General features: G+C 37.7%; 1 protein-coding gene across 2 annotated transcripts in view; it reads right to left on the reverse strand.

Annotated features, from left to right (window-relative positions):
• fer1l6 (fer-1 like family member 6) overlaps nucleotides 1–12153 on the reverse strand; it is a 46890-nt gene extending 34737 nt beyond the window's left edge. For both annotated transcript variants that reach the window (XM_056464742.1, XM_056464741.1), the window contains exons 1-13: nucleotides 12054–12153; nucleotides 10379–10458; nucleotides 10075–10192; nucleotides 9923–9977; nucleotides 9692–9823; nucleotides 9540–9602; nucleotides 9388–9466; nucleotides 9145–9301; nucleotides 7153–7339; nucleotides 5838–6030; nucleotides 5151–5455; nucleotides 4911–5019; nucleotides 3661–3817 (exon numbers count right to left, since the gene is read on the reverse strand). In XM_056464742.1, coding sequence (XP_056320717.1) covers nucleotides 3661–3817; nucleotides 4911–5019; nucleotides 5151–5455; nucleotides 5838–6030; nucleotides 7153–7339; nucleotides 9145–9301; nucleotides 9388–9466; nucleotides 9540–9602; nucleotides 9692–9823; nucleotides 9923–9977; nucleotides 10075–10192; nucleotides 10379–10458; nucleotides 12054–12088 — 1670 coding nt within the window. In that variant the 5' untranslated portion in view covers nucleotides 12089–12153. The remainder of the gene's footprint in view (nucleotides 1–3660; nucleotides 3818–4910; nucleotides 5020–5150; nucleotides 5456–5837; nucleotides 6031–7152; nucleotides 7340–9144; nucleotides 9302–9387; nucleotides 9467–9539; nucleotides 9603–9691; nucleotides 9824–9922; nucleotides 9978–10074; nucleotides 10193–10378; nucleotides 10459–12053) is intronic.
• Nucleotides 12154–13519: the final 1366 nt, after the last annotated feature.

A 13519-nucleotide genomic window follows, 5' to 3' on the forward strand; every position in this document is an offset into this window, starting at 1 on the left:
TTTATCAGTATGTGGAAAGTTGCATTCAGTGGCGGCAACAGCGTCTCTTTTGCTGTCTCTTGGCACATCATTGAGCATTGGTTTGTCTATATAAAAGAACAGCCAGGTTGGCATCAATAGCCTAATGGTTAGTGCATCGACACATAGCACCGAGGTGCTCGAGGTCCGTTGCCAATCCTTCCTTTATCTCTGCTCCCCACACTTTCCTGTCTGTAAATCTCCACTGTCCTATCAATAAAGGTGAAAACCCCTAAAAAATAATTATGAAAAATAAAATAAAGAGCAGCCAGCATGTGGAGACTGCTTGTGAGTAGCTCATGCTGCAAGTGTATGTCTATGGTTGTGTTATAGTGTGATCCCTTTGTTAAAACCATAGTGCCTTCATCAGAAGGGCCTTCTTGTTAGTAAACATTTTTAAACTCAAGGTAATCTGATGATCACAATGGGAGATATGGCGCCAAGTAACCTCCATAGACTGATTTCACGCGGCTGCCATTTTTAAAAGCGAAATCGAGGCTGCGGTGGGAAGAAACCCGGAAGTATCGTTGGGAGTTACATTAGAACGTTGTGTACTTGGCTGTATATCTTATCAGCGAATAGAAAGAGACACAAATTTATCATTTCACCGCCTTCTGAGTGACCCGAAGGTCCATTCTGAATGAATGGTGAAAATATAAAGGGATATCAGAGCTCATTTTGAGCTAAGTTAAGGGAAACGGCACTAGTTAGCTAACGTTTTCTTTCCCAAACACACGTTTTAGATGCCATTTATCAAACTCAAGTTAATGAACTGATTCTTTCACTATATTAGACTTGTCACGTTACTGAATTAAAAGAAAATTTGTCAATTTCCCGCTAACATTTAAAGCACTGTTGATGGCTTTCTTAAAACAGCGCTGATTGGCCATTGGGTTCACGTGCTCAACTGATATGTTTGTGATTGGCCGAGAAGGTCATCAGTTCACTCTCCGCTGTTTACTGAGCACAAACACAGCCGAGCGATCTGCTTGATGACTCTACTGATCCTTATGGCTGTTTCGCGCTTGCGCTCCAGTCTCTGTGTATCTGTGTTTGCCCTGGGTGAAGAGCGGTAAACTGAGTGCAAACACAAGATACATGGAGACTGGATCGCGAAGCAGCCGTGAAGATCAGTCGAGTCATCCGCGCTCAGCGGCGCTCCAATTTTAACTTAGCGGGAATTAGACTGTTTTAAAACTTCAGTACCGGGACAACACGAGGGTGTGCTACAGAGGACTGCAGTGTTTATCGCTCACCAAGTTACATAGGCTGAAGCAGGGAAGCGTCCCCTCTGTTTACCTGCTGCCATGAACTGAAGCCTAGGAGGACACTTGAGCATATTACTCTTAAAGAGATTGTGATGTTGTTTGATGCTAAATTGCTTTTAATTGTTTAAATTAAACGTACTGACTGATATTAAAGTGATGTTTACACCATATCTGTATTTTGAAATCTCGGCAACAGCTGGAGGTTTGCAGTCCACAGCATGTCACTGCACTGTTTACAGTGCTATACTTCCGCGTTTCTTCCCACCACAGCCTCGCTTTGGTTCTTTAAAATGCCGGCCGCGTGAAATAAGCGTATGGACCTCTTACTCATTAGGGACAGACAGGATGAGCAGAGATTGAGCGGTCATGGTGACGAGTCATTTGTTCTTCCTCCCACTGGGGTCCCGAATGCTCAGGCTGATCTAAAGTCAGATATGATCTGCTTACGATGCTGTATGTCAGGTTGTCTATACATTGCATGCTATTCAAACCTTCCAGAATATGTCCCTTGAAAGACATGTACAAGGGTAAGTCTTCTCCAGGGCTAATGCATGCTCTGTGCACTAAAACTGATTACACCTTAATAACAAATAAGATGGCTGTGTGTTCCCTGGGGAAAGTAATGTCCACACTCAGTACAGGAGCGACATCTCTCTAAACATGGCAGAGATGAAGGATGCAGACAAAATTCTGTAGTGCAAATGCAGTCAGACATGATGAATAAGGTAATCTTCCTCAGCTGGAAGTAACAAGTGGCCAGCTACAGAGCCATCCCCATGCAATCAAGCCAGTCCCTCCAGCCAAGATAAAGTCTAGATTTTACAGCCCATACTTAATTAGCACTTTTTGGGTATGATTAAGACCAATACTGGCTCTTTTACTATCAATACTGCACATTTTGGAAAGCTTCCTTCACAAGGTGCAATTCAAAATGTTAATGCAGAAACACATTCTTAAATATGTCTATCCTTTGTATTGGTTTGCAACCTAAAGGAAACGTACTTTCATCTTCATTTTACTTTGTACTGCCTGACCCTGAAAGTCCTAGTCCTCGTCCTTGGGCATTCCCTGTTTTTGTGGGCCTAGAAGAATCCCTTGCCCCTTACATGAGGTGGCTTGATCCGAGAAATGTGGTCTATTACTTACAGAAACACAGTGCTTTTACACCTCAGCAAGGTCAAGTTGAGTGAACCAAGAAAAGTTGACACCAGCACTGACCATCGCTTTTCTCAGGTTGGAGCTGGGCTTGGTCACATTAGCCATGTTTACTTTTACAGTTTTTTGTAATTCTTATTTATTCTTATTTTTGTAATTCTTTTTGTAATTCTTATTTATATGAAATATAAATGTAAGCTATAAGAAAAAGATGTGTAGGAAGCAAAGATTTGGTGCTGCACGAGCATCTCAGTACCTCTCCCTCCTCTGAAAAGAAGCATGTGGATGAAGGACTACACTGTCCACTTACAATCCTGGAGGAATTTAAACTCCACCCTCAGGTTGTTCAGCTGATTTGGGATCAGCTCAGAGAGGCTCGGGTTAATCTGTTTGCCTCTCCCAATACCACCCACTGCCCATTATTTTACTCCCTGACCAAGGCCCCTCTCAGGATGGACCCACTGGCACACAATTTGCTGCAAGGTCTATGCAAACATGTGTTTCCCCAGTGAGCATAGTCAAACAGACACTGTCCAAGGTCAGGACAGATGAGGAGCAAGTCTTTCTGATTGTGCCGTGTTGGCCTACTTGGTTCTGGAATTAGTTTTCTCATGACAGTCCCTTTCTCACAATTCCCCTCCTTTCTGAGGGATGAGGGCACCCTCATCCATACTTCTGGAACCTTCAAATGTGGTTTCTAAACAAGATGTGCATGACTTAAGTAGGCTAATTCTAATGGTAGTTGATATGATCACTCAGACTAGAGCTCCCTGGACAAGACATGCCTTTGCTCAAAAGAAGAAACTGATTATTGATTGGTAAGCTTATCGAGAAAACCTCCAAACTTGTCTGGCTGATGTTGCGCTATCCTTTATGATAGATATTCATGAGACATTATGTCTTGCTGACCACAATGCTGAACTACCACCAATGCTGAGCTCTGAGCTTTCAACCTACCCCTGAACCTACCCCACATAGTAACCTTAAATATCCAGTAAATTGTAGGCAAGTACACTATAAGCACATTACTTGTATTGTATTAAATTGCAAGCCTAACAATGCCACACAGTTAGTTAGTTAGTTAGTTAGTACATGAAGTTAATTAATATTACTCAATACTTACATGTACAGTATAGTTAAAGTGTAACAGGAAAATGGATACATAAATTAATTATCAGTAATCTCTTTATCTGAGCAAGGTGATGTTTGATCTGACAACCTCTGTGCATCTCCAAAAATAGGCCTTTCTGGTATTGTAGTAGATTTGCAGGGCATTGTGGCTGTAGTGTCCAGTAGAGGAGCAGTCACTGATACATCGTCAAGCTTCTTTCTTGATGGAGGTGGTGCAGCACCATCAATTAAGTTCCCAAAGTTACCTGGACAGACAAGTGCACATATTTTGCTAACAACTTTTTTTTTCTTTTATACATAAATTATGCCTTACTAAAATGTGGTCCTATCATATAACTGTTCTAATATCATCCCAATTTTGACAATCTGGATAATTGACCAAATTTTGCAAAGAGGTTTGTAAGTCACATGGAGTGAGTGCTAGTCTTTTCTCTGGTTTTATCCTCAGAGCAACGGTCAGTCAGAGAAGGCCAATTGGGATATAGAGCAGGTGTAATGTTTGGTTTCTCAGAACCAGTCTTGAATCCAATGGTTTTAGTGGGTGGAGTACACACTATTTGGCAGTTTCATCTACAGCCCTCCAATTCTCCACTTGAGTGTAGCTTAGGTTATCAGTCAACAGTTCTCCCCACACTGCAAATCCAAAGTCACTGTGTCATCTGTCAACGCTTACGCTTACATTACATCTGAGGGAAAGGCTCAGGATGATCGCTACTGGTTGAAGCAACATCATTTGTCAAAAAACTTTGGCTTTCTTCCAAAGATATCCATCTCTGCTCTGCCTATAACAAGCTTGCTTTCAGATTTACTGGCCCATTCAGTCACCAAAATCCTTAGACCAGTTGCAGTTCCAATTTAAACCTCCTCCAGCAAACACGAGCATTAATTTAATCTTTCATGTTTCTAAATTGAAATCAGTTTTTTAATTCCCTTGTAAATCCACATCTTCCAGGTCCCCAGTGTCACAACTTTAAAATAGGGAGCCCACTTAATTGGTCAAACATATTGTGAACTTCAGAGGCGATGTGGATTCCAGTTTTTGGTCTTCTGAGAAGGTCATGGCCTGGAGAAGAGATGCTTATGCCTTATCTGTCCCTTATTTCAATTGACAAGTAAGACCCTCTGATAGTGCCAGGAAGTGCTCTTTGGAGAAGGAGTACAGTCACGTTTATGCTACCACCTGCTGCCACAATCTTGACCCTCCTGTCTTACCGTTGCCTGTTTAATTCAATAAAACTGCATGGTAATCTCTACTGGATCTTCTCTATATTTTCTGATAAGCTTACTATGAAAATTTTCTGAAGATTAAGCAACCCAGATTAAAATATTCATAGTTACCAATGGTGAACTCAAGGGTGACTGGTCTATCACTGATTTTTCTGTCGATCATGGAGGCCTCAAATACACAGCCAAAAAGCAGGAAAGTCTCCATGTCTTCATCTCTCATCTAAATTAAAAGGTAAACATGACTTTATATACTCACTTGCTTTTTGTTATATTGCAAAGAATTGGGGAAAATGAAGAGGACAGAATAAAAGTATAGGGTAAAAAGTAGAAATACTGCTGCAAACACTTTACCTTCTGCGGTGGCTCCACTGGCATCACTTCCGGTCCTATCATCCTGGACTTCTCCTCCTCACCTCCTGCTCCGGTACCAGTTTTCCCACCCTTGGCATCTTTTGGACTGAACTTTGAGAGCAGGGATTTGGATTCAGCAGCTCCTCCAGACAGGATTTCTACACTTAGCTCTATGTAGAGTCTGCCTCTGTAGGACACCCCTTCACCAACACCTTCGTTCAGTTCCTGGCTGTCATCCACCAGCGTCGAATTACGAAGAGAACCATACAGGTTGATCCATGCTGGCCCGAATGTGGGCAAGAAACCTTGAATGATGAAAGAATGCTAATTAATTACTAACATTTGTTTACAGGTGTCTGATATTTTGCTTTTCTAATGTAAATAACTATTATGGACACTACACTCTCAAACCTAAAGGTGCCATGAAGAACCAAAAAAGTATTTTCTTAGTGATGCCACAGAAGAACCTCTTTGATTTCCTTTTTACTAAAAAGTTTTTCAAAGAAATAGTTTTTCATAGTGTAAAGAGCATTTTCATAATCTATGAATGAAAATGAATGAAATGATTTCATAGATGCTAAAGGTTTTTTAGGGAACCATCAATAATAATAAAGATGCCAATAAGGAACCTTTATTTTTAAGCGCATTTATCAAAACTATTTTTTACAATGTAAGCAAATGGCGAACCATTGTCTCCATCAGTGTCATTTGATATGGTGTGCAGATCAATGTAATGAGTCCCAATGGCCACATCATTCATGCTTCCTTCATCCAGAACCCGAATCTTTAATCTCTGACACAGTGGAGGAAACATCTCCTTAAACACCACCTGCTCGTTCCACACTGGATCTGCTGAGCTCTTTTGAGTTGATGTCCTTCCCTTTCAAGTAGGAAAGAAGAAAAAGGAGTGTCAGAAAGAATCGTTACTCAGGTCTTGCTATAGGTTACAACCACACTTACTGACCTGTCCTCACCAAGGATGATAAATATAATGATATAACTATAACGATATAAAGTTCGCAAAATGATGAACTATTCTACGCAGTTTTTAAGTCAATAGTCCAAGTAGTGTGTTCACATTTCTGGGTTCTGGGAGCCCCAGGGTACCCCAAAGGACCCCTAGGGTGTCTGTGGAATATACATATTTTGCACACTGCTAAAAAAAACAAAAAGCACCAGTCATTTAAACAGAACAGGTCTTTACTTACAAAATCTCTACAAAGGCACTGCACCACAATTGGAAAAGAAAGTAACAATTAAGTTGAAGAACCACATTATATGGCTGTAAATACTTATATAATTATTCAAGAGTTCACACTTAGCTGATGATTGATTATAAAGCTTGCTTGGCATGCTGTCCCAGGAAAGAGTCCTGAGCTCATAAGATCCTCGAGCCCGGGGCTCCCTCGCGTTTGCAAGGCGAGAGGGGAGTTTGAGCTCAGGTAGATCTTGAGGCCTCCCCTGCTGTAGTAGCTAATGAACAGATAGTGATTGCTCTTAAGAAATAACTACTTACTAGGAGCATGTCTATGGTGACGATTTGGATAAGTCAAATAACTTGAGTTGCATGTTTTTAGACAGTGGGAAGAAACCGAGGAACCTGGGGGAAACCCATGTGAGCACAGGAAGAACGTGTATACTCCGCACAGAAATGTCGGCTGGCTTGGTAAGGACTAGAATCAGTGATGTTCTTGCTGTGAGGCAACAGTGCTAACCACTGGGACACCATGCCACCCATCCAGAAAAGGAGGAGGATTGGGGTAGAAGGGTGGATTCTTCAAAATGAAGATGGCTGTTATATGGAACTTAGGGTATTTATAGTGGCTTGGGAATTGTCTGATTGGTAAATCATAAATTGAATAATGCAGGACCGGCCACAAGCAATCATAAGCACGTGATCCTCTATAAATAAACTTCACTTAATTCTAAATAATACTGTATTCAGGCAAGTAACAATGACAAGTGTATTAGTTTTGTAGTAAGCATTAGATTGTGAACTTACAACTTGACCAAAGAATGACACCTCAACATAAGGATCAATGAGGGCTGTTGTGTCTCCAACAAAAGCTTTGGTCACATTGGCCATAATACTGGAGTTTATTCTGGGAAGACCTTCTGCTCGGTACACGATCACATAAAACCGAGCCCACGGCCGCTCTGGGTTTAAGCCTTCAGGAAGCAGGAGGTGCCTAGGGGAAGACAAACCTTTTCACTTTCATGGGAATATATCTTGTTTAATAATATTATAGGGGAGACTAAAAAAAATCTAAATTACCATTTGACTTAAAAATGATCAATGTACGCTAAAAACATCCTGCAAGTTTTACAGCTCAACTCTTTCTTGCCTTGTATTGAAGCAATCTGACAAAATGAGAGGTTTTAGAATGAACCACTTTACATCAAGAGTATTTGTCTGCGGACTTAAAGACAGGGGTGTAACATGAAGGGGCATAACTTGTAGTTAGTTAGTTAGTTATCGAGATCCCATTGAACCATGCGAGATGTCACAACGAGATGTTGTTGGAAAGATACCGAATATTCATGAACATTTTCATTAAATATTTTCATGAGCTTTCTTCAAATTTATCCACAGCCAATTCACTTGATATATTATTATATTCATTCATTTAGTAACTCCACCATGCAACTCCACTTGCTGACTTCATCTATTTTGTCATCACAGTTAGCCTACTCGGCATCGCCCCTGTGGTTGCAAAAAACAATACAATGGCGAGCGCGTCAAGTATGAAAGCCTTAGCAACTCACAGCTGTACGTTAATGATGATGATGATTGGTATAGACATTAATAACTGTGATGGTTGGGTTAAGGGTTGGGGTAGGTGTGTACATTAATAACTATGCTTGGGTTTAGGGTTGTGGTAGGTGTAGATGTTAATAACTATGATGGTTGAATTTAGGCTTGTGATAGGTATAGATGTTAATAATAATTGATGGTGGAGTTTAGGGTTGTGATAGGTATAGACGTTAATAACTGATGGTTGAGTTTAGGTTTGGGGTAGGTGTGGACGTTAATAGCTATGATGGTTGGGTTTAGGGTTGGGGTAGGTGTAGACGTTAATAACTAATGGCTGGGTTAAGGGTTGTGGTAGGTGTAAACGTTAATAACTGATTATTTGGTTTAGGTTTGGGGAAGGTATAGATGTTAATAACTGATGGTTGGGTTAAAGGTTGGGGTAGGTACAGATGTTAATAACTGATGGTTGAGTTTAGGTTTGGGGTAGGTGTAGACGTTAATAATAATTGATGGTTGAGTTTAGGGTTGTGGTAGGTATAGACGTTAATAACTGATGGTTGGGATTAAGTTTGGGGTAGGTGTGGACGTTAATAGCTATGATGGTTGGGTTTAGGGTTGGGGTAGGTATAGACGTTAAAAATAACTTATGGTTGAGTTAAGGCTTGTGATAGGTATAGATGTTAATAACTGATGGCTGGGTTTAGGTTTGGGGTAGGTGTAGACGTTAATAACGATGATGGTTGAATTTAGGCTTGTGGTAGGTATACACATTAATAATGACTGATTGTTGAGTTTAGGGTTGTGGTAGGTATAGATGTTAATAACTGATGGTTGGATTTAGGTTTGGGGAAGGTGTAGACGTTAATAACAATGATGATTGGGTATAGGGTTGTGGTAGGTGTAGACATTAGTAACTGTGATGGTTGGGTTTAGATTTGGTCAAGGTGTAGACATTAATAATAACTGCTGGTTAGGTTTAGGGTTGTGATAAATATAGCCATTAATAACGTTGATGGTTGGGTTTAGGATTGTGGTAGATATAGACGTTAAGAACTGTGATGGTTGGGTTTAGGGTTGGGGAAGGTGTAGACGTTAATAATAACTGTGATAGTTATGTTTTGAGTTGTGGTAGTTACAGACGTTAATAACGATGATGGTTGGGTTTAGGGTTGTAGTAGGTATAGGTAGGTAAGATGCATTCAACATCCAGATTTTATCCATACAAAACTGAGATCTTACTTATCAATTTGTTCCTCAGCATCACTGAATTTCTGGGAAGGTGGTGCAACATCTCCCTTTCCAGACACACTGATATCACACTTCAGGTATCCTTTCACCCCAACGCGGATATCAGCAGGGTCAGTTAGTGTGGCCCACTTATTGATGAACTGATGCCCTGGGACCACCACAAGCACAAGACTTAGGTTATAAAAACCAAAATAACCAAACAATTCACCAACTTCTGACACTGAAAGTGATTACCAGGTTGGGAGTAAACAGTCCCAACATCAATCTTGAACGTTCCCACACAGTAGCTCTTCATGATCTTTGAGTGCATTACCTTTGGGGAAAGTACATTTATATAAGCTCTCAAGGTTATGGCAATACATTATTGTGTTTATGTTAATACTTACTGATAGTTTAATGACTTTGTCAAAAAAGATATCTTGATTGCAATATATGTCAAACACAAAATACTGTTGGGTGAGAAAACAAAGAGAATTAAAAATTGTCTGTGAAGACTTTTGATTTCAGAGATTGTCTAAAAGTTAAAGAGGTTGATCACCTCATTGTAAAAGGGAGCGTTGGTTCCTTCTTTCACCGATGTCTGCTTTTTATCATCTCCAATTTCAATCACAACACTAGGGTCTATATTGTCCCCAACCAGCTGCCTGACCTCTGTTATATTGATGGAAATCTTAGGAAGAAAAGATTTTGGCATCTCTAGGTACTGGCGAGGCTACTTAAACTGTTAAATTCTTATTTTTTTAAGCTGTAACTGTAAAACAATTTGTACCTGGAAATTTTGTGGTTTGCTTTCACCTTCCAAGATCTTGGACACAGCTTTACATCTTTAAAAAGTACAAAAAATTCAAATGATGAACACACAAATTTACAAGAATTAACACATTCCACTATTCAAAGATTGGAGAAGAAAATAAGACATGCCTCTTAGTGTTAGCGATCTGTTTGAATGAAGCATGGGCCGAGGTGGACTCTTCAGCAAACTCAGGCTGTGGTACATCTATCACGTCTGGATCTTCAGGATTAGTTTCAGCCTCAGCCTCTATCATGTAATGATTAAACCAACTCAGTCACAACTGGTTCACAAGCAAACCTTTGGTAGCAGTAGCATGTTTGATTTGTCTGTCTATTCTGTATCAACAAAACAAGGCTGATAATCCTCGTGAAATGATCAACATCTTTACTTCTCACCATACTTACTTACACATGTTTGCTTTCATGGCCTTACCTAGAGCACCTTTGTTTGAGATTACAACACCCTTGTGTCCTTTCCGATGTTTCTTCTTTACTTTTATTCCAAACTTCTTGCTACAAAAAAGAAGCATCAAACTCTGTAAGTCATACAGTAGTAAACAAAGTAAATAAAAGCACAACATTTGCTTTTAATTACCCCACAAGTCTAATTAAAGGGATAGTTCTCCTAAAAACTAAAATTCTGTTCTCATTTACTCACGCTTGTTCAAAACATATTTGAGTTTCTTTTTACAACATGAGGGTTTTTGAAAATGTGAAGACATGTTATTCCGCTAAGGTATTACCGTTGTGCATTCATTTAAAAAAGTTGCACAAAGGTCAAATAAAGGACAAAAAAAGTCATACATCATAAAAGTATATTTAAATATTGTTACACTTCCACTTATGTAGATTTATTTACCAGTATCAGTCCTGATGAGACCAATTCACAAAATTTCATAGATTTAAATTCTTTACCTTAAATTACAGTTTGTTTAGATAAATGATTTGCAGTTTTAATTAGTCCTAAAGGTGAAAATTGTGTCACACTTAAATTTAAGGTACAAATTTAAGATAAGATTCCCATTATCAACAAATTATTAACTGTGATTTTTAGTTCAATAATCTAATCCTAATCTGAGCAAAGTCTAGAAGAGATAGATCTGTAGCCAAAAGTTAATAATAATTATTATTTGAATTACAACAATGCGATTACCGTACAACAATAGTTACTGTTTTTTACATTACTGTGTGGGTTGGGTGTTTCGGATTGGGTAGACGTTAATAAATTACAATTTAATGGGTAATTTAATAAATAATATGAATAATACTTGGTATATTTATAATAATTGGTATACATATTTACATTACTGTGTGGGTTGGGTGGTTTAGGGTTGGGTAATAAATTACAATTTCATTGGTAATTTATTAAATAATATGAATAATACTTGGTATATTTATAAAACTTGATACATGTTTTTATATTACTGTGTGGGTTGGGTGGTTTAGGGTTGGGTAGACGTTAATAAATTACAATTTAATGGGTAATTTAATAAATAATATGAAAAATACTTGGTATATTTATAATACGTTTTACATTATTGTGAGGTTGGGTCATTTAGGGTTGGGGTAGACATTAACAAATTACAATTTAATGGGTAATTTAACAAATAATATGAATAATACTTGGTATATTTATAAAACTTGCTATAAATTTTTACATTACTGTGTGGGTTGGGTTTAGGTAGACGTTAATAAAGTACAAATAATGGGTAACTTAATAAATAATATAAATAATTCCTGTTAACATCTGGCCGCATCTGTATCCCTTCTAACAACAACCCCTAATCTGCTGCATATTTACAGTTATTGAGGTAGTTGTTGGGTTTAGGCATTAGGAACAATGCCGAATATGTACTTCAAATACTAATAAACAGCAAATATCTAGTTAATAGTGAGGAATGGTACTTAAAATAAAATGTTATTGTAACCTTTTTTGTAATTAACATAAGTTCAATACAAACATAATTAACATAAGTGCAATACAAATATCTTTTTTTGACAAAGTTACAATTTTCATTAGGTAAGCCAATGTGAAAACTAACAACAGAATAAAAACAATAACACTTAGCTATTTAGATAACCAATTAATAATTAATTTTGCAACTCACCCATGTGGTGCAGTGCTCTCTTTATCTTGGTCCATTCTTGTAGGAGGATTTCATTCAAAGAGTTCAATATCCTGCACAGAATCTGTGACTGCAAGCCACAATATCCAGCAAGACAGTGAGCTGCACTTCCCTCCCAAACGTCTGTTTGACTTTCTGTTGCTGAACCATTGCATTACAAACAGGGGTGGAAGAGTGTGGCATGTGTGCAGTTTAAGGAAACTCAGGAAGAGGTCCATGAACAGCATTTACAACTATAGTTAATACAACAAAACACTTCACTGCCAAAAATAAGATACTAGTTGTGTGGTAAAAGATTTAAATTTATAGCAAAGCATTGTATAATGATTTTAAGATGGGTAATGTTATGCATGACCTGCGTGCTCCAACATTCGTCCTTATCTGAATAAAAATATCACAGAGGCCATAAAACAACATCTGACAATCGAGCTCCTCCATCTGAACTTATACGACATTACAGTAAGCGTACATACACAATATATAATGCATATCATTCAATAATATTACAAGTTTGCAGCATTAATCTAGGTTGATGTCAAATAATTCTTAACATGCTATTGTACATGTTAAATAGCTTAATGTTTAACTTGTATAATAGTAATAATAAAAATGGTTGCACTTTACAATAAGGTTGTATTAGTTAATGCATTTACTAACATGAACAAAACATTACAGTATTTATGTTAGTTAAAATTAGTTAATGAAAATACAGTTGTTCATTGTAGTTCATGTTCACTCATGGTGTATTAATGCTAACAATTTAGATCTCAATAATGCTTTAGTATATGTTGAACTATGAATATAAATTCTGTACAAGTATTGTTCATAATTAGTTCATGTTAGTAAATACATTAACTAATGAAACCTTATTGTAAAGCGTGACTATAATAATAATAATTCTAACAATAATAATAATACTAATAACAATAATAATAAAAGCCACTGTTATTATTAGTAAATGCTAATTACTGCCTTGGGTAACGTTAGTATAAACATAGGCTTATTGTTAAGAGTGTAATTTTATTTGAACAGGCGGTAAAATTAGACAGCATCAACCAATTAATTTCTTATTTTGAGTGTGTAATTTAAATGCGTGTCTTAATTAATGACAAAGGTGTTAGCCACATACTAAATTGGATGTTCAAATTGGTCAGCAGCACACCTGAAGCAAACTAGGCTGTTACACTGTTTGCTGACAGTGAAAAGCAGGATGTACAAGGATACACCTCTGGTAAATATATGCACCAAATATGCTACTCAAACATTGATCTCTGTATTTGTCATCAGCAGGCTGGGTCATTTTTTATGTTTAATCATGTACTAAAATATGAAAACAAAATGTCACAAATAACATTTAAAAAATAGAAGTTATACAAGCATGAATATGTAATTTGTTTAATAATTTATGTAAAGAGATTTTACAGTTTAAGAATCTTTTTTATGCTTTT

The sequence above is a fragment of the Danio aesculapii genome, chromosome 9, assembly GCF_903798145.1.
Source record: "Danio aesculapii chromosome 9, fDanAes4.1, whole genome shotgun sequence".
In the NCBI taxonomy this organism is placed as follows: Eukaryota; Metazoa; Chordata; class Actinopteri; order Cypriniformes; family Danionidae; genus Danio; species Danio aesculapii.